At 38.9% G+C, this 27,639-nt stretch overlaps 1 protein-coding gene across 2 annotated transcripts in view; it reads left to right on the top strand.

Annotated features, from left to right (window-relative positions):
- The window catches only part of mdga1 (MAM domain containing glycosylphosphatidylinositol anchor 1), a 213,650-nt gene that overhangs the window by 114,076 nt on the left and 71,935 nt on the right, over positions 1–27,639 (top strand). For both annotated transcript variants that reach the window (XM_004539549.5, XM_004539548.5), the window contains exons 5-6: positions 13,556–13,752; positions 15,952–16,084. In XM_004539549.5, coding sequence (XP_004539606.1) covers positions 13,556–13,752; positions 15,952–16,084 — 330 coding nt within the window. The remainder of the gene's footprint in view (positions 1–13,555; positions 13,753–15,951; positions 16,085–27,639) is intronic.

The raw sequence follows: 27,639 nt of genomic DNA, 5'->3' as shown, positions 1-27,639 counted from the left end.
GTGATTTGGTGCTATATAAAAAAAATGGAATTGAATTGAACTGAATTCAGTGAAAGAGAAGCTGGCCATGCGGTCACTTGATAGACACACACAAAAAAAATGATCTGCTTCCTGTCTGATCAAAACAGCCAAGTGTCCTTCATCAGCTGCTTTGTAAAGTTTTGCTTCTGATAAAAATGATAATAACAAATACATCATGCAAATGAAGACGTGAACACAGCAGCTTCACTTTTGTAATCCACGGGAGTGAATGAACTTTAATCTAATGAGATTGCTAGAGTTGCTTTATTCAAACTTATATTGTCCATGAGGTGAACAGCTGCATGTGTGAGGGTGTAGTGTTGTTGTGTGTGTTTAAATCTTCTCATGTTCCATATTGTTTGTCCAAAGTGGGGTAAGTTACAAAAGCATTCCCACCTTCTCAGTGACTGCTGATCGGACTGTATTTTCACACCTAGTGTTATCTTGAGTACGGTGTACATTTTAGGACATCGACAGGTATCAGGAAAAAAGTTGTCAGGTCTCAGAAAAAAATGTCAGGTATCAGTTCTCTGGAAAAAAGTCGTCAGGTCTCAGAACACGAGCTATCAGACAGAGAGAAAATCTTCCTGCCGGTGGTGCTGTTGTCATGTGCCAGCCGAATTGATTTCCAAATACGTCATCAACTTGTGACAGTGGAAGAACGTAAGGTCATTGACCTCACCGGAATTCTACCACAGTTCATGCTCCTAACGACACAACTTAAGTTTAACTTGCTCTCCTTTTTGTCCATACTTTTGCCACAGTTGTGTTATATTAAGTTGCGGTTAGGTTGTGAAAGTTACATAACGCATATCAGAGAAGGAAAGCTAATTTTGTACGATAAACTAAGTCAGCACTATTTTTGTCTGTCTAATTCATTCTAGCTAGCGACAGTGGTGTTGAAACATTATCTAAATTTAAACTGGTTTGTAATTGTTTTATATACGTTTCAGCGAATGGACAAGCTGAAAGCTTACGAGGAGCCTGCATCCTTTCTGTCGCTGTTTTTCTTTATTTCTCTTTTTTCTGTTGCTACTGTCAAGATATTTTGTGATCTCGATATGTTTTTTTTTTGTTGTTGTTGTTTATAGATTTGCTGCAATATGTCATGACATATTGCATTGAAGATGAAAGGAGTATCCGACTTTGGCTGGTTTCTATGACTCTTCCAAAAATACTATTTTTTATCGAGCATTAAAAATAAATGAGAAAAGTACAACTTATTTAGTAACTACTGTTCACCTCTTTCATACATACACCTCTGTATGTATTATTGTAGGTTCTACCTTACAATATAAAGCGCCTTGAGGCGACTGTTGTTGTGATTTGGCGCTATATAAATAAAATTGAATTGAATTGAATATCAAAGAAGTGTATTTTTTTGCTACACATAATATTTCCTTTGTGTAAACTGAATAGATGCTGCTTTTAGTGTAATTACCACCTAAAAAGGTTTAATAATTTACCGGTTAGTTACTTATGGTCAGTGTAAGAGGTGGGTGATCAATTAGACTGTTGTTGTCACACTTAACCTTTCAAGATACAATGATAATAACATTGTTCAAGAAAGGCTTAAAACAAAGGGAAATCAGCTGTGTACTGAATTCATATAGGCATAAAATAAGGTAAGTCTGCATTTCAAAAGCATGTGTTTTATGAGATACAGTTTCCATGACAAATCTCTAAAATGACAAAAGATGCACTTTGTCTTTAATATCTTTAATAATGTAAATCTGTGTTGTGTTTTAACAGTGAGAGGCATCTGAGAAGAGTTTTAAAACTTCTAGGGTTGAAGTCTGAATTAGCCAGACAAAAATAGTGCTGACTTAGTTTATCGTACAAAATTAGCTTTCCTTCTCTGATATGCGTTATGTAACTTTCACAACCTAACCGCAACTTAATATAACACAACTGTGGCAAAAGTATGGACAAAAGGGAGAGCAAGTTAAACTTACGTTGGCTGTGTCCCAATTAAGAGACCGCACACTTGGAGTATATAAATGTGTATATGTATACATATATATATATATATATATATATATATATATATATATATATATATATATATATATGTGTGTATATATGTGTATATGTATGTATATATATATATATATATGTGTGTATATATGTGTATATGTATGTATATATATATATATATATATATATATATATATATATATATATATATGTGTGTATATATGTGTATATGTATGTATATATATATATATATATATATATATGTATATGTGTATATATGTGTATATATATATACACACATATATATATATATATATATATATATATATATATATATATATGTGTGTATATATGTGTATATATATATATATATACACACATATATATATATATATATATATATATATATATATATATATATATATATATATGTATATATATAAAAAAAAAAAACACCCAGCACGCCCCTGCGGGCGGTTTATCCTTCAAGCTCGGGTCCTCTACCAGAGGCCTGGGAGCTTGAGGGTCCTGCGCAGTATCTTAGCTGTTCCCAGGACTGCGCTCTTCTGGACAGAGATCTCCGATGTTGTTCCCGGGATCTGCTGGAGCCACTCGCCTAGCTTGGGAGTCACCGCACCTAGTGCTCCGATTACCACGGGGACCACCGTTACCTTCACCCTCCACATCCTCTCGAGCTCTTCTCTGAGCCCTTGGTATTTCTCCAGCTTCTCGTGTTCCTTCTTCCTGATATTGCTGTCATTGGGAACCGCTACATCGATCACTACGGCTGTCTTCTTCTGTTTGTCTACCACCACTATGTCCGGTTGGTTAGCCACCACCATTTTGTCCGTCTGTATCTGGAAGTCCCACAGGATCTTAGCTCGGTCATTCTCCACCACCCTTAGGGGCATCTCCCATTTTGACCTCGGGACTTCTAGGTTATACTCGGCACAGATGTTCCTGTACACTATGCCGGCCACTTGGTTATGGCGTTCCATGTATGCCTTGCCTGCTAGCATCTTGCACCCTGCTGTTATGTGCTGGATAGTCTCTGGGGCATCTTTACACAGCCTGCACCTGGGGTCTTGCCTGGTGTGATAGACCCCAGCCTCTATGGATCTTGTGCTCAGAGCTTGTTCTTGTGCTGCCATGATTAGTGCCTCTGTGCTGTCTTTCAGTCCAGCTTTGTCCAGCCACTGGTAGGATTTCTGGATATCAGCCACCTCCTCTATCTGCCGGTGGTACATACCGTGCAGGGGCCTGTCCTTCCATGATGGTTCCTCGTCTCCCTCCTCTTTCTTGGGTTTCTGCTGCCTGAGGTATTCACTGAGCACTCGGTCAGTTGGGGCCATCTTCCCAATGTATTCTTGGATGTTCGTTGTCTCATCCTGGACTGTGGTGCTGACACTCACCAGTCCCCGGCCCCCTTCCTTCCGCTTAGCGTACAGCCTCAGGGTGCTGGACTTGGGGTGAAACCCTCCATGCATGGTCAGGAGCTTTCTTGTCTTTATGTCAGTGGCTTCTATCTCCTCCTTTGGCCAGCTTATTACCCCAGCAGGGTACCTGATCACGGGCAGGGCGTATGTGTTGATGGCCCGGATCTTGTTCTTACCATTCAGCTGACTCCTCAGGACTTGCCTGACCCTCTGCAGGTACTTGGTGGTTGCAGCCTTTCTAGCGGCCTCTTCATGGTTCCCATTTGCCTGTGGGATCCCCAGGTACTTGTAACTGTCCTCTATGTCTGCAATGTTGCCTTCTGGTAGTTCAATCCCCTCAGTTCTGACTACCTTCCCTCTCTTTGTTACCATCCGACTACACTTCTCCAGTCCGAACGACATTCCAATGTCATTGCTGTATAGCCTGGTAGTGTGGATCAGTGAATCGATGTCTCGTTCACTCTTGGCATACAGCTTGATGTCATCCATGTACAGGAGGTGGCTGACAACTGCTCCGTTCCGTAGTCGGTATCCGTAGCCAGTCTTGTTAATGATCTCACTGAGGGGGTTCAGGCCTATGCAGAACAGCAGTGGGGACAGAGCATCTCCTTGGTAGATCCCGCACTTGATGGTAACTTGTGCTATGGGCTTGGAGTTGGCCTCTAGTGTTGTACGCCACATCCCCATTGAGTTCCTGATGAAGGCTCTTAGGGTCCCATTGATCTTGTACAATTCTAGGCATTCCAGTATCCAGCTGTGGGGCATTGAGTCATAGGCCTTCTTGTAATCAATCCAGGCAGTGCACAGGTTGGTCAGTCTGGTCTTGCAGTCTCGGCTGATTGTTCTGTCTACCAGTAGCTGGTGTTTTGCACCTCTGGTATTCTTGCCAATTCCTTTCTGTGTCCCGCTCATGTATTGACCCATGTGCCTGTTCATCTTAGCCGATATGATGCCTGACAGGAGCTTCCATGTAGTACTGAGGCAGGTTATTGGTCGGTAGTTGGAGGGGACCGGTCCCTTCTTGGGGTCCTTGGGGATCAGGACCGTCCGGCCTTCAGTTAGCCATTCCGGGTGTCTTTCGTTAACTAGCAGCTGGTTCATTTGTGCTGCCAGACGCTCGTGGAGTGCAGTCAGCTTCTTCAGCCAGTAGGCGTGAACCATGTCGGGCCCTGGTGCTGTCCAACTCTTCATACTGGAGACCCTTTCTTGGATATCTGCCACTGTGATGGTTACTGGACCCTGTTCAGGGAGGTCGCTGTGGTCTGCCCTCAGCCACTCACCAGTCCCCGGCCCCCTTCCTTCCGCTTAGCGTACAGCCTCAGGGTGCTGGATTTGGGGTGAAACCCTCCATGCATGGTAAGGAGCTTTCTTGTCTTTATGTCAGTGGCTTCTATCTCCTCCTTTGGCCAGCCTATTACCCCAGCAGGATACGTGTTGATGGCCCGGATCTTGTTCTTACCATTCAGCTGACTCCTCAGGACTTGCCTGACCCTCTGCAGGTACTTGGTGGTTGCAGCTTTTCTAGCGGCCTCTTCATGGTTCCCATTCGCCTGTGGGATCGCCTGTGGGATCCCCAAGTACTTGTAACTGTCCTCTATGTATATATATATATATATATGTATATATATATATATATATATATATATATATATATATATACACACACATGCAGCAGTGGGTCCTTCAGTCTGTCCTCACTCTGGACACTTCTAGTTGTCACACATGGAAATCAAATGTGTGATAAGCTGCAGGATTCAAACACAAGTGTAACTTATAAATACGTGTTCATACTTTTATTACACAATCAGAAAGAAAGAAAAAGAGAGAGAGTGCAGGACAGACAGACAGGTGACAGTCTCAGGTGTATACACTGCTACAAACAGGAGGATTTAGTGTTTGTGTTATTACGAGTGCTAAACAAGAAGAGTTCCCAGATGGTACAGTGGACACATGTGTGACTCCTGTGATTAAAGCATCTTTCTTTCAGCTTAACGAGTGAACCGTCAGCTCGTTCAAATACGCGTTAAAGTCAATTTGGCTCGACAACACCGAACAGAGGCAGTAATATAACATAGCTAACATTAACAGTGCAGTGAATCCTGCTTGTGCCGTGATATTCAGGACTGCAAACCGAGCAGCATTCACTGACTTTCAGCTTGTTGTGTTTGTGGATATATGACTGACTTTAATTATGCATAAAAGCATCACATTATCTGTCAGATTAAGGACAACTATTGAACTGCGTATATTTTACAGTAAAGGCTTTAAAACCAAGTTAGTGCAAACATCGCTAATATTTGTAACTTTGCTGACATGTGGCCAACAGTAATGTTTCAATGTTCTTCGTTATTAAACATTTGCACGTAAATAAGTGACATAATATTCAGTACTTACTTTTGAAAGTTTACTCTTTGGCCGCCCCGCTTCTGCCGTCTGCCGTATTTCTCGGCAAAATTATCCACATTCACCGCTGCGCTATGAATTGTGGAATATATGGGACCATGAAGCGTGCACCGGACCACGCTTGATATTTGGGGAAATCGACGGCGCATTTGGAGTACGCATTTGGAGTACACTTCGAATTGGGACAGGCGTCGTCGCGTCGCGGTGACATAATAGGTCTTTTAATTGGGACACAGCCGTTGTGTTGTTACTAGCATGAACTGTGGTAGAATTCCGGTGAGTTCAATGACCTTACGTTCTTCCACTGTCACACGTTGATGACGTATTTGGAAATCAATTTGGCTGGCACATGACAACAGCGCCACCTGCAGGAAGATTTTCTCTCTGTCTGATAGCTCGTGTTCTGAGACCTGATGACTTTTTTCCTGAGAACTGAGACCTGACATTTTTTTTTCTGAGACCTGACATTTTTTTCCTGAGACCTGACAACTGTTTTCCTGAGAACTGAGACCTGACATTTTTTTGTCTGAGACCTGACAACTTTTTTCCTGATACCTGACGACTCTTTTCCTGAGACCTGACGATGTCCTAAAATGTACACCGTTCTATGGAGTCTTTTTGTTCTTATCCGTTTATGTATTCGCTGCCCTCTATTAACCAGGAACCAGTAAAGTTTTTCCAGAATGCCGCTTTAGTATCTGGACAAGATCAACAGAAGTTGTCCAGAGTTGTTTTAATAAAGAGATTGTGCATATTGCCCCTGAGTCCAGTGTTCACCTTGAGACACAACACAATAAAGCACAAGCACTTTAATAACTTTAAGACCAGCAGCCGCCTATATTACAAGGTGTATCTCTATATATTTTCTCTATACATATTATTGCCATGGTCCACTGTTCTATACACGCAACAAAGCTAATTAAATATGCAAAAAGCATCTGCCATCTGGCCATCCCCAACAATATGCTATGGATGTGTCTGCATGGTTGAGAGGAAATTGTCTAAGTATATATACTTGCAAGATGGATGGATGCGGCTGATACACCATGAGCATTCAAAGGAACACAGGAGGAGTACAAAGGGCATCCTTTATCCATCCTGCTCCCCATAGATATCTTCAGAAGCCATTTACGGGGGACATAGAAGGACTTTCTTCTAAGATTCATGTGTTATTGTGACCCTGAGGAAATTGTGTGTATTGGGGTTGGTTATTGCGTACTTGTATATGTAGACGTATCACTCTGTGTGTGTGTGTGTGTGTGTGTGTGTGTGTGTGTGTGTGTGTGTGTGTGTGTGTGTGTGTGTACATACTATTGCATAACATTGTGTGAGCCTATGCAACTTTTCTTGTGTTCCTGCGTGTGAGAGATTGTGTGTTATTTTAACCCAGAGGCTAAGTGAATGAACTGTGCTTTTGCATCCTTTAACACCCTCTTTGCTGTCACTACCGCTGTGCAGTTACACTGTCGCACTCACGGTAAATAACCGTGCCCAAATTAGTCTTTTTATGGCCTAAAAGAATAGAGTCACACCATCATGAATGTTTAATACATTTTCCCAGGCTCTTTGCTGACAAAAGCATAATTAAGGCTCGCACATAACGCGCTGCCTCAACGAAAATGCACCATTTTCAGCAAATTCAAGAGTGGTAGTTTGGGAGAAGACTCATAGTGTTGTTCTTCCTAACCACACTCCTGTGCCTTGCTATTAAACCTAACAGCAGAACATGTAAACAAGTTGCTGCAGAGGTTGCAATCTTTTTTGCATTTATTGTAATCGTGGTTTAACAGTAGTTTTACGCTGACATGTATTGTGTATTGACATGATGTGTTCTTTGTGCATGTGTAAAGCAAGCGCCTAACTAAATGGTCTGTGTGTTTAAATTAGTTTACTCTCATTACTTGACTGCCAATGCTTTTTATCTTTCTGGATACGTAGGATGTTCATACTTCCAGATGAACAGAATCAACTTTTTGGGATATCCTTATCTGGATGATTGAGCATGCATGAAGGCATAATTTGTGTGTTAAAAGAAAAAAAGTGATTTATATTGTTACACTAAAAACTAAACTAAACAAATTTAGCACGGAAAATCAGAATAAATCAACCTTTACTTCCAAACATTGCATTTTAAATACAGGCAATGCTCTCGTTATTTCCAAATGTGGGCCTCGTGCATGTTTTATGCCATCTTTAAGGCAATGTCTATGAGCAGAATGCTGAATAATTGACGAGATGTGAAGCTGGATCAAACGGCAAGTCTGCCTCTGTTTGTGCCTCTCTGTATGCGCAGACTTTTCCTGCTGTGTGTGCTGCTATGAGCTTCCATTAGTGTTTGTGTGTGGTCAATGGTATAAAAGAGTGTGTTTTCAGACCTTGTAAATACCTACAGATGTATGCAAATGTGAGCTTGACAAAAAAACAGCTCAAGTATTATTATTTTTTAATCCCTTACCTGGTTTGATGATGACTTATTGTATTGCTGTGGACTGAAATAAGCTTTTAAAATAGAAACTCAAAATTTTGCAATAATTTAATAATAAATATGGGTTTTAAAAAATTTATATTCTGTTTAATTCCATTTTTAACAATGTGTTCAAACTTTTTTGGGGGAAAAATTGTTACATGTATTAGGGGGTACTAAATCCACTACTTACCCAATCACTCACACACACAGACTCTATTGTACACTATTGTACACTCACATTCAATTGAGCCTGTCATCTTCTCTAATGGCCATCTACTCCTAGAGAGCTATTAGAGTACCGGACATGTTATTGGAAATCAAAGAGGATTTGGAGTCCAGAGCATCCTCCTGCAGGAGTAAGTACCTAGCAGAGGTCAGCTTGTTACAAAAACACACTCTGTCAACTCTGACCGCCAGGATGGATTAGTAAATCTCTGCTTCCTTCATTTTAATGGTTACTCTGGTTATTTTAGTGAAATGATGGCATGCAACCACATTTTTAATCTATGAAAGATGCATGCTGCACATGTCTGTGATGCTGTAAATTTACATTTTCCTCTTGTTATGTCTTTGTTAACTGTGTTAGCAGCTTAAATGCATTTATTAAGTGTTATTTGCCAGTAGCTTAGATCCTTGCAAATGAGACTGGAATAGATGTGTAAATCAGACTTTATAGATATAATTCATGGTAACCTTAACAGTAAGCTTAAAAGGACATTTTTAAAATTACATGTCTTTCAGTGATACTTTCAGTATACTTTCAGTAGAGTACAGGACATGTTATTGGAAATCTAAGAGGATTTGGAGTCCAGAGCATCCTCCTGCTGGAGTAAGTACCTAGCAGAGGACTTTCAGTGATACTTTCAGTATCACTATCTTAGTGGGTTTAAATTGGGTATATCTCTTTAATAATATTAGATAAAATTTCGGGTTGAGACTTCAGAACAAAAAACAGCAGTTTCTTATTTCTCAATAATAAAGAAATTTCAGCTGGAATAACTGAATCTGCTTGCTTGATCTGAAGTTTTAAAACATCGCTGAATAACCCTTTCTCAATTAACTTGTAAGTGAGATTAAGACTATGTCATAAAGGTCTGACTTTTTTCTTATTTTCAGAATTCATGTGTAACTAAAATTTATACATGAATTATGTGCTGTGTTACTCGACAAAAATCTATTCATTTTCTTCTGTTTATCCTTAACAGGGTTGCAGGGGGGCTGCAGTCTATCCCAGCTACTGTAGCTTGAGAGGCGGGGTACACCTTGAACAGGTCACCAGTCTTACACAGGGCTAACACAGAGAGACAGACAACCATTCACACTTACAAGCATCTATGGGCAATTTAAAATCACCAGTTAACCTAACACCAATTGCATGACTGAGTTGTGGGAGAAAGCCAGAGTACCTGGAAACAACATACAAACTGTGTCAAACTCAGGACCTTCTTGCTGTGAGGCAACAATGGTAACCACCACACCACCTTGCTACCTTAAATGGTAAATGGCCTGTATTTGTACAACGCTTTACTGGTCCTAAAGGACCCCAAAGCGCTTTACACACTCAGTCCAGGGCAGCTGTAGGTAGCTACAGCCGCCCTGGGGCACACTGACATAGGCGAGGCTGCTGGACACTGGCGCCACCGGGCCCTCTGACCACCACCAGTAGGCAACGGGTGAAGTGTCTTGCCCAAGGACACAACGACCGAGACTGTCTGTCGTTACAAGACGAACTGCCAACTCCTGAGCCACGACCAGATTAAAAAAAAAATTAAAGACTTAACAAGACAGATGATGAAATGGAACAAGGAAAGTGTGATCTTTCCTAGATATCATAGCTTTTAGCTGGTACCTGTTACTACTGTCTAGATTTATGAAAGAAACTATAGTTAAAGGCAGCTAATGTGGACTCCATTACTGCACATTTGTTTTTCAGCACTGTAATTATAAAATGCAATCTCACATAGTGTTTTTGGGGAAAAAAATCTCTATTCGCAGGCATCTATCCAAGCTAAGGGCCACTCTAAGAGAGAGCTAAAGGTGTCTTTGAGTCAGCACCACTGTGTGGTGTCTAAGCAGAAAACAATGCCAGACCCCCAGAGCAGAGATGTGCATTAAAAGCTGTGGCTAACAAAAGCCACACAGTGCAATTGATCTAAACTGTGTGCAAAGGCAGGACTTTGGGGAAATCAGAAACTTCATTAAAGTTTCATATTGTATTTCTGTGCACTTGCAGTTTCACCCTGTCTCTATTTACTTAAAGGCCCATACTGAGCAAAGTTAGAGTTCCCCTCTGGTTTTGCATTGCAAAAGCTTTAACAGTGCAACTGTTTTTCAGAAAAAAAATCAAAGAAGCATTGTCATTGTTTCCAAATATAAACAAAATGAACACTTTTTGTTCAAGAAATGCTTCTTTTAACATTAGTTTTGAGTTCTTGCACCATTTCTTACGTCAGGTTATGTTGATGATAGTTTGAATTATCCATATTTTCACGACGCAAACATAATGTAAGGCCATGCCAGAATATATTAACCCAGGGAAAAAAAGTATCTCTTGGGCAATATGTGTAATATAGAATCAGAATGCATGACCACACAGTGTGGACCACCACATCGACTATTTACATTTGTTTATACTCTCTTTGTGTAATCTTCTCTTTGTGGCAGGCTTTCCACCTTCTCATTCAAACGGGAAATATGCAGAATGCCAACAAATCACACATTGCACTGACTCTCTGGCAGACACACAAGCACACACCACACATACTACTGGGGCATTAGTCAGCTAGGGTTCCCCTTGCGCTGCAAATGATCTGTGAAAAATATACAGAAATCCTTTGCCAGTCCTGGACAGATAAATGCACACATTCACATGCACCTATTCACAAATTCAAGTATACAAAGGTGCTAGCTCCGTTTCCAAATCTCTTTCACACACACATGCGCACATGGCAGAACCAGGAGGCAGATATCATTGATAGCTTCTCAGGTTTGAAGGCCTTTTCCTGGCAGAGGCTTCTAGAAATACTGGTACAACTCATTGTCTAGTTTCTTGCTGGGCCTTATTTTGTCTCAAGCTGTGGCTTCATAAATCACAATATCCATTAAGAGTGGAAAACCATAGAATCAGGTGAGCACTTCACAAAGCTTAGAACTACTTCACTAAAAAAACCCAACTAAAACAAACAAATGCTGTACAAAACAAGTGTACTGTATTAAAGTAAGCAGCTTAGTCAGCTCAGATTGTGTAAAAGTTGGATGAAAAAAAGTGTAGATAATAAAATGTGCAATACAATCATGTCATAAAAATGTACAACAAAGCAGGACTATATTACAGCCAGTGCATACTTTGTAGATCCACTGCAGTAAAGATATAATCCAGAAAAAAGATTTGCATGCATGAATTGTCAAGTGGCCCTCCCACAAGACTCAACTGGCAGGTAATTGGTGATTCCAGATTGACCATAGGTTCTGGCTATGAGAGTGTATCTATTATGGCTAGTACTCAACCCCTTCTCCAAACACATTAATTTGGATAAATGGTTAGGGAAATGATGGACGAATGGAGATAACTTGGAAAATAATTTTATAGCATAGAAGCATAATATTTTCTTCATTCAGTGTTTCAAGACATTGTTTTGATAAGAATTTATTTAATTAAGTTGCACGTTTCCAGTGGAATACTCAAGCGACTGCATTTTTTTTTTGTGTTTGTGTTTGTTTTGTTAAATTATTTTGAAGATGATTTGATAAAACAACTGTAGTCACAACTGTTCGCATGCGGTTTAAGTGTTGTACAGATCCTGACTCACTTTTATTTCCCAAGGTATTCAAAAAGGTTACTGCACACTGTAAAGCAAGGGCCTATGATTTAGTAAACATTCCCGTGACCCTTTTATTTTAAAAAGGAGTTGTTTCTCATGCAATGTCTGCTTTATTTGTAGCCACTTCAATGCGCTTAAGTTGCCTCTGTGAGTTTATGTCTCAGTCTGCCTCTGAGCTCTAACCTTCAAACTACAAAAGTGCTCTGATGCTATGTTCAGGCAGTGCACACTTTGATATAGTTCTAGATGTGTGTGAGTGCATGCATGTGCATATGGCTGTGTGTGTGAAGCACAGCCCTCATGTGACAACGGTGCCCTTTTCAACAACAAAATCACAAATCAACCATGCTTAGCTACACATTGTTTCTCTCAAATGTCTCCAGCCAAAAATACAAATGCTTCCCTCCTTACAGCATCGCATGAGCCCTGCTGTGTTCACATCCAGTGATGTCAAGCAACATAGTCGTTACATTCGCAGCTCACATTTTTCCATAGCTTGCAACTTAAGTGTGCTGTAGGTGAGATGAGTTGACACAATAGACAGGAGGTGAAGGGCAGGAGGTGCAAAGAGAAAGAAAAAGGTGGTGAGCAGGAAGGGGAGAAGTAAAATGGAGTGGGGAGCAAAGAGAGGAACCTTTGGTGTTGGCAGAAATTGTTTCTATAATGTTTGAAGGCTGCAACAGTCCAATTAGGCTGCAAAGAATCAGAATTACACACGCACGCACACACATGCACACACACACACACACACCACTCTGCCCTGTAAGAGATAGAAGCAGAGAGCGAGGAGGAGAGGATAGAAAGGAAGGGATGGTGATGTGGAGTGAAAGTGGCAGTGAGTTTTGTAGAGATGGCAGAAACCAGGGGAGAGCAGCCTCTGTGCTCGTGACAGCAGCTGAAATCCTATCCACTGGAGGAAAAGGGAGACGACACTTCCATGAAGGAAATGCCCAGGAAAAATGAAGCAAGTGGGGGGGAAAGGGGGATTAAAAAAATGACAGAAAAGAAATATGAAGGCGCAGTGTGCGAGAGTCACAGCAAGAGATGGAAATGGTAAACACAGAAATCTTTGGACATTTGTGCTCCTTAGAAAGTAAAATAAATAGGTGACTGTTTGGACAGCTTTGGTCAGTGTGGGTGGGCAACAAACTAGAACTGTTTGCTTTATTTACAAGTATTATTCCATATATCAGATCTCATCCCTGCTACAAATTATTGCCAGTGTTTTCCCCTGAAAAAAAAAGCCTCAAAGCCATGAAAAGCCTTTTTAACTGCAAAGGCTGTGAAGAGATTGTGATTTTATAAAACAGTATTTTGTGGTTATTTATTTCCCTGTGTGATGGAGTAGGAGCTTAATTGTGCAATTTTATCCCTGCAGCATTATCAAAGTCTTCATAGTTTTATTGTTTTCTTCACCGTCTATTTTGCAGATCTTGATATACCAGTTCTGACAGTACACCAGACCATCAGCGACGTGCGCGGCAGTTACTACCAAGAGAAGACAGTATTCCTGCGCTGCACCGTCAACTCCAACCCTCCCGCACGCTTCATCTGGAAACGTGGGGATATGCTCATCGAGCAGAGCAAAGACAATGGAGTGGACATTTATGAGCCTCTTTACACTCAGGTACACATGTACAGCTCACAAACGCTCTGCCAGGTGTGGAGTCGCTCCCTGCTTTCTGCCCTTACCTTCCCATTTCAACCCTGTTCTTTTCTGCCATCAAGACAAAGCCTCACCCAGCTGAACGTATTTCATTCTCTCGTGATTATTAATTGAATATGTCTCACATTCAATGTTTACTTAGACAGTGTTGTGGAATTAGCGTTGATGTAAGGTTGTCATAGGAATTGAACTGTTTCTTTCTTAAACCTCTCCCCTGAAGAGCAATTATCCAATAATTCTCCACGGCAAGACTGATAAGCTTTGGATTTGCTGAAACTGTGCATGTTTTACTTGGCGTTAAAGGACTTGCAATCAATCTGTATGGCTATTTTTAACATGATTTGATTCCATGTGTATTATCAGTGACCTGTGGAGCTGTATGTATCAGACAGTTAGCAAGATATGTCATTTAGATGGATTTATTTTTATGATAGCAATAATTTCATCGTAACCTGCAACATTGTTTTGATTACATTATTCAGTGTGTGACACTACGCTTACTTTTTAAGTCAGTGTGACACTCCAAAGTGGGAAAAGCCCTTTAATGCTCTGTATTACCTCTACATAGATTACAACTAAGGCTAACTACAATTTTATGTCATATTATTTTGTGCAGTTACAGGTTATATCACAAAAAGACATTTTAATATATATATTTAAATACATAATATGTTGTGGATGCTAGTACTGGACTCTTCACCCATTGAAGGTCTAACTTACTTTTAGGAAATATGCATCCTCCATATTCAATGTTTTATGTGAGACATTCATTCATAACTGAAACATAACTTCATAATTTGAAGCAGATTTAGTTTCAAACTTTCAAAACAATATATCTCTTATTACTCTCTTTCACTATTTCATGCAACTAATATTGACTTGATTAAACTAGACAGTTGCAGCTGATAATACACATTATCAGCTGCACTATGTGTTGCTGTGGTTTCTCTGTGGTAGTCGGATATACCTATTTTGCATAAACATTACTGAAGTAATTACTGTGAAAATACTATAAGCTACTAAATCCAAGTAAAACAACAAAAAATTACCATGGGCCAGGCATAATAGGTTCAATTAACTTTAATAACGTGGCCCTTTTTAATGACTAAAATTTTCATTAATCACTCTATGCAAACAAATCCCAAAAACTCTAGAAATATACTATGTCAGGAAGCCTAGAACATGGTAGGTACACTGGAATGCCTTAGCAAACACATGAATAATTATGTATTACATTTTTACATTGTTGTTTATAGTAGCATTATGAGATTGTTTTTCTTCCTTTCTATCAGCGTTAAGACAAGCACGCTTTTAATTAGGTTAAAATGAACTGGCCATCAAGTTGAACAGTCAGTTACTTGTTCATTTACCCAGCAATATCCAGCTGAAAAAACTGCCAAATAAACAGTCCCCAGGCTTCATCCCCAGGCTGAGCACACAATTGTTCAGTTAGTACAACTGTTCCCATTTTCTTCACTTATCAAAGCACCAGTCAGCAACAAAGCAGAGCCCCTGGAGTTCAATTAACCAGCCAGCAAAGCTCTTCTCAGGGCTGCCTAAGACACTGCCTACTGTATCAGACTCAAAGCCTTGATCTGAAAATCATCAGTGATGTTAAGAGATGTGTGACTGCTTTTGTGTGTCCAAGTCAGTGTCTGTACATCTACATGAGAAGAAGCGAGCACACTGCTGAGATTGCAAGTAGCATGCTTTCAGAAATAGAGAGAAGATGAACAGATTTAGTTTTTATTTTTGAACCAGATCAGTTTCATTTTCCCGATGGTTGCATGTGAAAGATATTTGGAATTTACCAATCAAATGACAATGAATGAATATTTGAAATGCTTCACTTGATAACCAGAGCGTGCAATATACAAGGGCAGGATGCGTGTGTGCATGTATCTATGTTAATATTTGAGCTTCTCTCAGTTTGTATTTAACCCGGTTCAGCATATTAAAGACTTTTGCACAAGATTACAGCCCAGTTTAAAAGAGACTGAAATAAACGCTCTGGGTTTTCAGGTTTATGGATTACGATGAAAATATGATTTTTGTTTATTATGTTTATATTAATGTTAATGTGATTAATTCTCAGATGATTCTTTTTACAGCACAATAATCCAACATGATGTTGTATGATGTCCTGTTTCTCATATTCAGGGTGAGACCAAGGTGCTGAAGCTGAAGAATCTCAGACCCAAGGACTTTGCTGATTATACCTGTCAGGTGTCAGTCCGCAATGTGTGTAACATCAAAGACAAGTCCGTCACCTTCAGGCTGACAAATGCTACAAGTAAGTTTTTTTAATTTGTGTTTCATTATCATTACAGTTCACAGAATTTGCGGGTGATACATTCCTAGAACACCCGGGAATTGTGAAAAACCACAAATTTGGGACGGGGTAAAAGAAAATGACCAATAAACTTTTACAGTTTAAACCCAAAATATGTGTTTGGGCTTTAAGAAGAACAAAACAAAAAACATGAGAACTGTATTTATTTCCAGTATTTTGTATTTCCTATGTAGTGGCAAATCCAATAAGTACATTTTTTGTGTTGGGAATTTAGTTGGGGAAAAAAAGCCTGACTGTTTTGATCAATCATGATCATGAGAAGTGAAAAAGCCATGGACTAGTCAAGTCAAAAGAAAGTGTAGAACCATTAGCACCGCTTATTAAGAGATTTAAGTGTGTGCATTTATACATTTGAGCCTATATGTATACTTGTGTGACCCTGTGTGGATTAGAGAAAATCTCAAATAATTTCAGACTTGTGCACATAATTCTTGTTCTTCACATTCAGTAAAGATGTATGTGGTACAGTCATTCCACCTTGGAAAAAGGACTGTTTAAAGAAATCTTTATCAAAAAACCCAGAATTACCAAGATAATTATATCCATGATGAATGTATATACATTTCTGACCACAACTGTTTACAACTTTACAAAGCCAAGATGTTTTATTTCTGTCGATGTACAGAAATCCTCTAATAATTCCATCTTATCTGACTATTCTGATCATGTTTGCTCTGTGATTGTGCAGGAATCTCTAGTTCTGTCTTTCTCTCATTGTTAAAGTGTCTCCTATCTTTACTTGTTCAGGAAATAGGATTCCTTTCTTCTTCCTCTTGTTTTCTCACTTCCTGTATGATCTCTCCCTCTGTCTTCTTTTCTGATAGTGAGTTTTTTTTCCCCTCTTGCTTTTGACTTTCCACTGAAATACGGTCTCGTTCTATCTTCCTGCCTGCCTCCCAGTGTAGGATATTGTCTATCTGTCTTGTTGTACAGTTGCTGAGAGCTCATCTCAGGGCCGTCAGCTGTAATTCAGTTGTCACACTCCCTGTTATCGCCAATTCACTTTGCACCGCTTTGTCCATCTCCACGCCATCGCCCGGCAACTCTGTTACTTACAACAACATTGTTGCCATTGACAACCCTGTCAGGTTTGTTACTGTCAGTATGGTATTCCACAAGGGAGAGGGCCATGCCTGTCTGAGCTGTATTTTTTAAATGATTTTTTTTCCTATTGTGTTTATTTTCTCCTCTTCCTCCTCTTCTAACTTAACTTTCTAAATGTCGGCTAGCCTAGATTGCTTGACAATTAAGTGTTTGAATTCTTTTTTTTTGAAGGCCATTATTCAGTTATATTTATTTCCTTTCAGTAATTAGATTTAATTTATTTGACAAGAGGGTCCTTGTGAGATTTAATAAAACATGAGTGTTTTAAAACTCTACAAGGTTCTGTCTTTCTCTCACTGAGCGTTTACTCTCATTAGTTTACGCTAATTTTATTTAATTCATTTTAATTAGTGAATTGCAATTTTAGTTGAAAGCAGGCTGTTGAATAAACATGGAGCCTTAAAAGCTAAACAGGAGTTTAAAACTCCAAAAGATCAATATTCCCTCGACATACTGTTTAGTACTGCAGTATGTCAAGTATGTCATACTGCTAGTAAACACATCAGAGGGTCATATATGCAACCAAAGACTGGAATGCAGTGTTTTTTCTCAAAAGCACATACAGTGATTGTAAAAATTGTTATATTTGTAGTGCAAATTTTTACAAGTATAAGTGTAATGTATGAATATATATAGCTATTAAACACTACAGTATTGCAGGACACTTTTTAATTTGAGTCCTGGTGAAAAGTTGTCCTGCACTTTGAAATCCATCCATCCATCCACCTCTACTTACTTCCATCTTCTGCTTCTACTTACTCATAGGGCAATAGGTGAGATACGCCCTGTACTGGTGACCAGTCTGTCACAGGGCTAACACAGAGGTATACAACCATTCACACTCACGTTCTCACTTATGGCCACTGCATGTCTTTGGACTGTGGAAGGAAAACAGAGTACTTGGAAGGAAGCCGTGCAGACAAATGGAAAATATGTAAAATATGCAAAAGGACATAATTACCTTTCCCAGTGTAGATCACATTAACTTCATTTTCCATTTTGCTATGTTCCCACCACTGTTATTTGCCCCCCAGAAATAGGCATCTTGCAAGTTTACAGCCTTTATTATTAAAAATTATAAATTTCTACAATAGATCAGCTATTTCACACTTTCCTGTGAGACTGTGCTACTTTTCACTGGCAATAACAGTATACAGTATATATCAGCAACACTATAGAGTATATTTTTTTTATGATGAGCACAAGGTTTTGTGACACTTTTAAAATATATTTACAGGTTTTGAACTGAAGATGTTATCCAGTGAAAAATAAGGCCTCTTTTGAGATAAAAGTTCCCCAGGAGTCTTCTAAAGTGTGCTAAAGGTGGGAAAGATACAAGAAGTCAAAGAGAAGAAACTGTGACAAAGTTAGGAAGAAAATAAACAGAATTTGGCACCTCTGTTGTTAAAAAAAAAGGAAAGAAAAAGAGACACGAGGACGAAACAACCAATAAACTAACTGAATTAAAAATAAAACAGATGGACACAGCTTACTGAAATATTTCAGAAAAACTAATAGTTAATAATTAATACTAATAATTCAGTATTAGGGAAATCAGCTGTAGCTCAGAGACACCCAATTAATTAGAGCAGACAACACTTATAACACAATGTTTTCTTTTAAGAATATAGAAAACACACTTTTAATAGACAATGGCCAAAAGGACATGGCAACCAAACACGAACAATTTACCAGTGTTAAAATCAACAAGTAGGGAAGGAAAACAAACAGGTCTTCATGCTCCCGCTGTGTGAGATAGGGGTTCTTCACGACCATTGCCCCAGCCTTCTTCTGCTCCCCTCTTGGGATCCTGTGGCTAAGATCAATTGTATTCCCACAGCGCACTCAACACACATACAAAGACACACACAGCAAACACAGCAATAAACGCCTGCCTGGCCCTGGCATCAGGGCTCAGAAGCTTGCCAAAGCAGCCAATCTGTCTGGACCTCACAGCCTCACAGACTGATCGAAAGTGCACACCGCTTAGTGTGTGTATGCGTTTCTTTGTGTGCACATGTCTGTGGTTACAAAAGAAAGAGGAAAGAAATGTGGTTAAGGGGAGAGGGATGAAGTGTGATTATGTCTGAGTGTGCACTTTTCTTCACTTCCTAACCTGCCCTAACAGAGCACAGATATCTAATGAGATGAACTGTTAAAATAAAGAATAGAGAGAATTGCATTTCCTAAAACAACTCCAGATTAACTGCATTAACAAGTTTATATACCTTAGACTTAGACTGCACCATATTGAAATACTCACATAAACACACCTAAGATTAGGGATGGGTATCGTTTAGGTTTTATCCGATACCAGTACCAAACCGGTACTTTTGAAACGGTGCCGGTGCTTAAATGGTGCTCGAACCGGTGCTTAATCAATGGAAAAAAACACCAACTTTGTCCAAAAACCTCTCATGTTCAGCTGTTTTTTTGTAAAAGGATAACAATGTTAGCCTTTTCTGCAGCTATAGGGGATTTATGGTATCACTCTTGGCTGGAAGCAGTGCTTAAACAATGGAAAAAACACCAACTTTGTCTAAAAACCTCTTATGCTTAGCTGTTTTTTTGTAAAAAGATAACAATGTTAGCCTTTTCTGCAGCTATAGGGGATTTATGGTATCACTCTTGGCTGGTAGCAGCAGAGGTGGGACCAAGTCTCAAGTAAGTCTCAAGTCTTTATCCTCAAGTCTCAAGTCAAGTCTCAAGTAATGTCAGGCAAGTCAGAGTCGAGTCTCAAGTCACTGGTGTAAAAGTCCGAGTCAAGTCACAAGTCTGAAACTTTGAATTTCAAGTCCTTTCGAGTCTTTAAAAAAAAAAAACAACGAAAAAATAATGTTGCAGTTATGCTAAATGTAAATATTAGACCATGTAATTTTAAAATCTGTGTTTTTCTCAACACATGACAAAATAGTGAACTTAGAAAATATACACAAATTGTGAAATTGCACCTCTATAAAATGCAGCTCAATTAAACTTAGCTCCTGGAATAATTTTCACCGACAGTTCTGAGATAAGCTGCATGTTATTCTTGGATGCGGTTGTAGGACCAGCTTTAAAATCGCATGACAAAAATATCATACACATTAAAAAAAACTGTATCACCAACGTAGCCTGGACAACATTTGCTAGTTAGATGAAGTCAGCTATCTCATCTTAGCATATTTATATGCATATTTATAATCATACGGTTCTTGGAGTGAGTGCATACACTCATGAAGTTTAGTAACTTCAGGTCACTGCAACAAGCCCAGGTACAGTTTACCGACGGATGGGTGCAGGACCTTGAAATGTACCGTGTAGAACGAAAGACCATCGTACATATCATAAGTTTACCAGTCTCACAAATTGTCGTCATAAATACACATTCCTTAACCGTTTATTAATAGGACCTTTGAGCTCAACGGTAATTAATTAGTAGTGGAAATAATTTCTGGTAGCATCACAGAAATGTAGCAGTGACAATAATATTGTATGCTGTAATCGTACTGGGCAATTAGTGATACAAAAAACCTGTTTTATCCTGTGAATAAAAGTATATGTTTTTGTCAATGTACCATAATAACAGAAGCGAAACACAATATTGTGTCAGGACAATTCACTATTTATGCACAATAAATAAAGGAGCATAGCGCGACAATTTCTGTTCAGCGCCAGACTTGCTTGTAACCTATATCACTAATTATGTTATAAAAATGACGTATTAACTACTAAAAAACACTGACCTTTGTGTAAATGCTTGGAGCAGACTAACCTGTGAGCTGGAGTGTTCTGGGACGTTATATTTGATCTTTGAATGGCTGCAATCCAGTCGCATCTTTGTTACTTCGGAAACATGGCTCGAACAATTTCTCTTCAACGACGTAATCCGATAACAACCGATCTCTTTACCCGTCGGCTTCCCGTGGCTGTCATGCGACCGGCTATTGCAGTTAATAATACAACAGCTTCTTGACATTTTTGTGTTTCTTTTTATCGCTGTGTGACTGGTTTCAATTGAAAGCCTGCGTGCGCTAGTACCGCTTGCCACGAGTTCCCAGAATCCTTTGCGGTTCTACCCGTGAATGACGTCACATTTTCAATCTCTATATAATATGCATGTTAAATTTTATATTTGGGGTAAAATATCAAGTCTTTTCAAGTAAACCGGTTCAAGTCCAATTCAAGTCCCAGGTCATTGGTGTAAAAGTCCAAGTCAAGTCACAAGTCTTAGAACATTTTTTCAAGTCAAGTCTAAAGTCATAAAATTAATGACTCGAGTCTGACTCGAGTCCAAGTCATGTGACTCGAGTCCACACCTCTGGGAAGCAGTGCTTAATCAATGGAAAAAAAACACAAACTTTGTCCAAAAACCTCTCATGTTCAGCTGTTTCCCTCTTTTTCTTTGGTCATTTTAGCCTTTTTGGCCAGGGTGAAGGGAGTATCTGCCATCAAACAAGAAGACAGCCGCATGTAGCTATGATGGTGTTTGCTAGTTCACCTTACATGCGTTAATGTAATAACGTGGTTAGCCTACTCAACGTAAATTACACACGAACAACATTAAGCTACTCACGCAGAGAAGAACGGCTGCTGCTGCCGTCATCATCCTTCATCATTTCTGCTACACTGGCAGGGCTAGGGGCCAGGACTCTCCTCTTCGTGTTTTTGGGGGATGTTGCTCCGGGTCCGATAACAGGCACCACACCCGCAGTAGATGTGCTCGGTGTGAGGTCTCGCAGCAAGCTATCAAATACGGCACATTTCTCGGCTTTTAACAAAATGCTATACGTTGCCAGGTGTTTCTTCAGATTTGAGGTGTTACCTCCTTTGACAGTATCACAGTATCACCTTAAAGCACTTGTTGCAGGCTGCTGAGTTTGCATATTTTGCTGTGAAGTACAGCCAGACGTTTGACCGCTTCGCCTTGGGCATTTTTAATCTGTAGCTCTGCTCTAAAAGAACGTAGGTACCTGGGCCCGCCTACTACGCTTGCAAAGGTAAAATGATTGGCTGGAATCCAAAGTGTATGACATCTCAGAGAAATAAAGCACCGAAATGTGCGCTGCTTTTCGGTCTGGTTACTACCGTTTATGTCAGAACGATACCGGTACCCATCCCTACTTAAGATGCTCCTAAATCATCTAAATCACTAATACTACCTAAAGGCACGCTATGAAAACATGTAGTAACGGAAAAACAAAAGCAAATTTCAGGTCTCAAATTTTATAGCACATATTTTGATACTTTAAACAAAAACAAGAATAAAAATTAGACTTGATCTCAAAAGAAAACAAACATTTCCTTTCACGGGTGTAAACATTCTCTCAGAAAATTACATCTGTAGACTCAGATTTCCAAAAATGAATAGAAGTATAAAACTGAAATAAATAAAGTGACAGATGCAGAAACAAAGAAAATGACACAAAGAACAGAGAAATACACAGGGGGCAAAAGGAGGGAGAGGTATAAACAGATGGACACAAAGATGGAAATAGAGAGATTGTAAAAGACAAAAGCAGTCAGCGAGTTGCTTTTTAATCTTCTGTAATATTCGTTTAATGAGCATATTTTGCTTTTCCTCACTGAGCCCCTTGTTTGTCCTTGTGTACCACTCACCGCTTAGATTAGATACATCCAACTAGGTCACACGATTACTGCTGATTCACCGCACTGGGACAAGGGGAATGATTGATTTTTATATTATAATCCTACCCTGGGATTTTAGTACTGGCTTCTGCCCTCTAGTAACCGTCATCAGAGACCAAATCCTCTTCCCTTGCCTCTCATAAAGAAGAACATGGGGGCATACTCTGTAAGCTTGTCATGTTATTTAAAGTGGTAGCGTACAAGGGTTTAGGGGGTAATGGAACATGAACCGGATGTGTGGCATTGAGTAACTTAGATGGTCTTCACCATGAGTGAAAAATACTCTAGTATTAGTAATACACTGCATGTTTAAAAATTGGGAAAACATGCATGAGAGAATATATGTGTCAAAACCCATAAATCAACTAATCTCTTTATAACCTCCTGCTCCCTATTTTAAAAGTTTTAAAGTAATTTTCTCTTCATATCTTCTCATCGTTTTATGTCTATATTAAACAAAAAGAAAGAGGGCAGGCCAATTTGTTTAACCAAGTTCATTCGAAGTGAATAACTTCTGTCATACAAAATTTTTTTAATCTGACCTGAAATATTCTGTAATAGTGGCACCTGCAAGTATGTGTGTGTGTGTTCTTGTGATTTGGCACCATTCAAATAACACTGAATTGAAATGAAATGGAAAAACTGAAACTCTTCTTCTATACACAAAGGGAAAAAAGAAATTGAAAAGTAGAAATTTCTTTCACAAATTGTCAGGTTTGTTAAATAATTTACAGTTAATATAGATCACAGACTTCTGACAAGTTCTTACTGTGTGCCTTTGATTAAGTTAGAAACTCCACTTATTATGTAGCTCCTGGTGTCAATGTAGATTTTTTTTTGAAGATTTTTTCCTCCTGCTACAATGACATAAATGGAACACATTTTATGGGAAAAAAACACACAACAAGAAGCAAGGACACATACACAAAAATTGGGAGAATTTAATTTGTACGTGCAAGTTTATTTAGTGTTTTATTGATTATTATAACACATACCACACTATACCTTCAAGATAATATGGCAGTTGTACAATTGCACGATATATATTATTATTATCAATAGGAGGCTAATCCTACTGCAAGTGAATTCCCCCTTGAAAAGTTGAAGATCAATGGGCAATCTGCAATAATCCTCACTACACTAAAACCTCTCGTAGGACATTTTATTGCACCTGTGCAGTCAGTTTTATGTAAGGCTATAATCCATGCCAGGAAAGGGTTATGTGAAAGGGAGAGAGGGAGAGACCAGACATATATTTAAACAGAATTTAAAAAGCAAAATATTGTCTTAAAACTGATGCTTGTGCATCCATTATATTTACTTTTTTAATTGTATTATTTATATAGAAATATAAAAATTTATTGAATGGTATGTCCGGGCTGCATGGTGTACCCCCACGTAAAACATTTCACCATTCAGTTCATAAATTTCTCTGACATTTCTTCATCACCCTCAAATCCACTCTAGTTAGGGGATCACTGTGGGGATATGTACAGCCACACCACAGGCAAGAATCGATTTGCTCTCAAGGCTGCCTTGATCATTTTTTGTGAAGTCATTGGTCGGGGCTTTAAGAGTCTGAGAATTTTCTCTGAATTTGAACCTTAGAGTTAAAAAAATATATAGCTTTAGAAATCCAAGGAATTTTGAATACGGTCTTTTTTGGGGACAGTTTGCATTGCACTTTTTCACACTTTTTTACCCATGAGCAACACAAAAATTGCATTTGGAATATTTTAGGATATTTGCATTTCTATATTGGATTCAGCTGTGTCAGAATATTTTGTCTGTGGCTTACAATTAAATATTTCAAAACGCTTTGTTGAGAAACACTTGACTTCAAAGTGACAACCTCTGCCTTTTTTGATTGAAAACTGCAGTTGAAATTAAATATTCATTTTCTTCATTTCCTTCTTATATAAATTCAATTTTAATTGTCTTCTTTTTCATCACTCGAGGCTCACGGTAGCTTTGCAACGGTTAAAATAGTTTAAAATTATATTATTTAAACGGATGTCTTTAATTGTCCATCTTTGATGACCATTGTTGTGATCTAATATAATATAAATAAAACTGAGTTGAACTGAATTGAAATTGAATAAACTTTATATTAGCTTTAAATAAACAGCATATTCCAAGACTGAGCCTTCCTTTGCTTCAGAATATTTTTTCTGTTGTATAGCTGCCAACCCTTCATTTTACAATCACACCCTAAACTTTTACTCATATTACCACCAATGATCAGCAAAAAAGTGTTGATTGCTACTTGATCTCCAAACCCATTGGCCAGCCTGCTATCCCGCCATATTTCTGACTAACTCTGCGATAGTGACAAGCGCTGTTCCTGAGTACAATACACAAACATACAGCTCTTGTCAGCTTACACCTCTCTCCAAACCTTTAAGCTTTTATTTCCAGCCAATTTCCCCCCAATAACCCCTCTGCCTTTACCTTAGAGACAAATTAAATCTCAAACAGGTTACACGGGATGACGGTGAGAGAGAAAGCAAACCATAGGGTTTTAAAAAAAAATGCAGGATGGAAGTCTGAGGCCGAGGTATGACAGAGATGCGAAGACGTGAAAAGAGAGAATACTGAAGATACGGAGATGACAAACTGACAGAGAGTTAAAGGAAGAGAGGAAGTCGAAGTGTGTGCATGGAAAAGAGAGGCATTTGTTACCTGGTTGTAAACCACTGTGCTGCACATAAATCCCATTACTTTGGGAAGAGCATTGGCTGATCCCTCCGTTACCGTCACCCACGCATCCCCAGGAAATTGAAGCTATAATTCTCAAATCCTCTGTTCCTCCCCATTGCCTAACTCTCACTTTTCTTCGTCTTCTCAGATTTTCTCTCCATTTTTTTTTTCCTGTGGCTTAAATATTTAATTAGTTTTATTTATTTTGCAAATTAATGATAGCTCCCATCAACAGTCTGCAGAAAATGTTGTGAACTGAGATTAAAAAGTGAATAGGCTAGACCTTAAGCAGAAATAACTTTGCAATGTAGATGGATAAATGTTATAATTGTTATACCATCACTGGATTGAATGGCACTGTGATGGACTGATAACCTGTCTATTGTGTACCCCAGCTCTCGGCCCATTAAACCTTGGATAGACTCAGGCCCTTGAATTGAAAAAGAGGTTAAATGGATGGATTGATAGATTGATGGATTTAAGTGATTTTTGCACCCAGACAGAATAAATCACCAACAGTCGTCTTTGGATGGGTTCAGTCCTATATATATTCGGGTTGATGTCTTAACTCTTTAAAGGCTGTGGGACATAGGGGTAACAACAGAGCAGGAAGAAACTCTTAACATGTACCTTATAGAGCTACCGTATAGACCCACTGTTTTATTTAAACCCAGTCTCTGGTTTACCTGACTTATGTTTTAACTATGTATGTCCTATCTATTAACCTAACCTACTATGTACAAACCCTACCTGGAGAAACGTGCAGACAGCTCAGACTTAATGATAAAATCAATTAGATCAGCATACAGTAGGGCTTTTCTACATTGCATCTCCAAATAAATTTATTTCACTGTAAATTAATTAAACAAACAGGCACATAACCAAGCGTGAAAGCTTCCATTGAGGTTTGTTCAATGCTTAGAAGGGTTTGCAGGCCCACAGGGGTTTACTTTCCTAGTGCTGTGATTTGATACAATGGGAGTAGACAGTGCTATTTATGTGCTGATTGCAGCTGTTACACCAGTGAAATTTCTTGTCAGCTTCGGAGCCATCACTAGTGAGGTTAGCTAAAGAGATATCCCATTAGTGCGTGTGTGTGTGTGTGTGTGTATGTGTGTGTGTGTACGTATGTGTGCTTGCTTGCACTTTTTTGTTACCCATTAGAGTGAAAGAATGTGTGTAGAGCTCTGTGCACATTCTTGTATTAGCAGAAACATGCACCTGTAAACTTGTTTGTTAAAGCTCTGCACCACTTTCATTACGCCGATTGCAATCTGCTAAAAAATAAATAAATAAATAAAAAAATGAGAGAGAGATTAGATGAGAGGATGTAGTGCATAAAGTCTATTAGAATGAATTGCTTCCTGTACCCTATTGGTTGGTCTCTTACTGAGGATTAACAGTCTCAGGTTGATAAAAGCCTAAATTCTTCTACTCCTTGTCCTCCAGAGCCCATTTAAAATTATGGCTGGAGAATTCTTAAATCAATTATGAGTCAATAGACAGATAGGTCGATTATTAAATATATTTATATTGAATAGCTTGAACATAGTTTTTCAGCTTGAGCATATTTTTTCATAGCATACAGTTCTTTTAGTCCCACAAAAATACATGAACGAAAAATAAATCATAAATGATTGTCATAAATGATATGAATACGCACTATACAACAAATTCTGTCATGACTTTGTCTTGATCAGGACCCACAATTACAATGGTATGTGAGACAAAATACAAAGAAAAGTAACTAGAAAAATATGGGTTAAAGATGATAAAGATGCCTCTTTTAAATGTCCACGTTCATAAGTGAACTCCGACAAAGGACAGCTTGATTTCTACAGATGAATACTTTTCTTTTTTCTTTTTTTTAAGTGGTAGAAGAGTGATACATTGTCAAAACCCTTTCAGTTTTTCAAGGACCTTTTTGAAGTATTGCTAGTGGTGTTTTTCGCAGATGACAGATTGCACATATTGCTGCTTATAATTAAACCCATACTATTGTGGATTCAGTAAAACCTCTATACCTTAAAAACCTCTAAGCCTCTTTCATCCCTCATCATTCA

The sequence above is a fragment of the Maylandia zebra genome, linkage group LG1 (genome assembly GCF_041146795.1).
Source record: "Maylandia zebra isolate NMK-2024a linkage group LG1, Mzebra_GT3a, whole genome shotgun sequence".
Taxonomy (NCBI): Eukaryota; Metazoa; Chordata; class Actinopteri; order Cichliformes; family Cichlidae; genus Maylandia; species Maylandia zebra.
The sequence above is the reverse complement of the archived record's forward strand: the minus strand, read 5'-3'. Positions and strand labels throughout refer to the sequence as shown.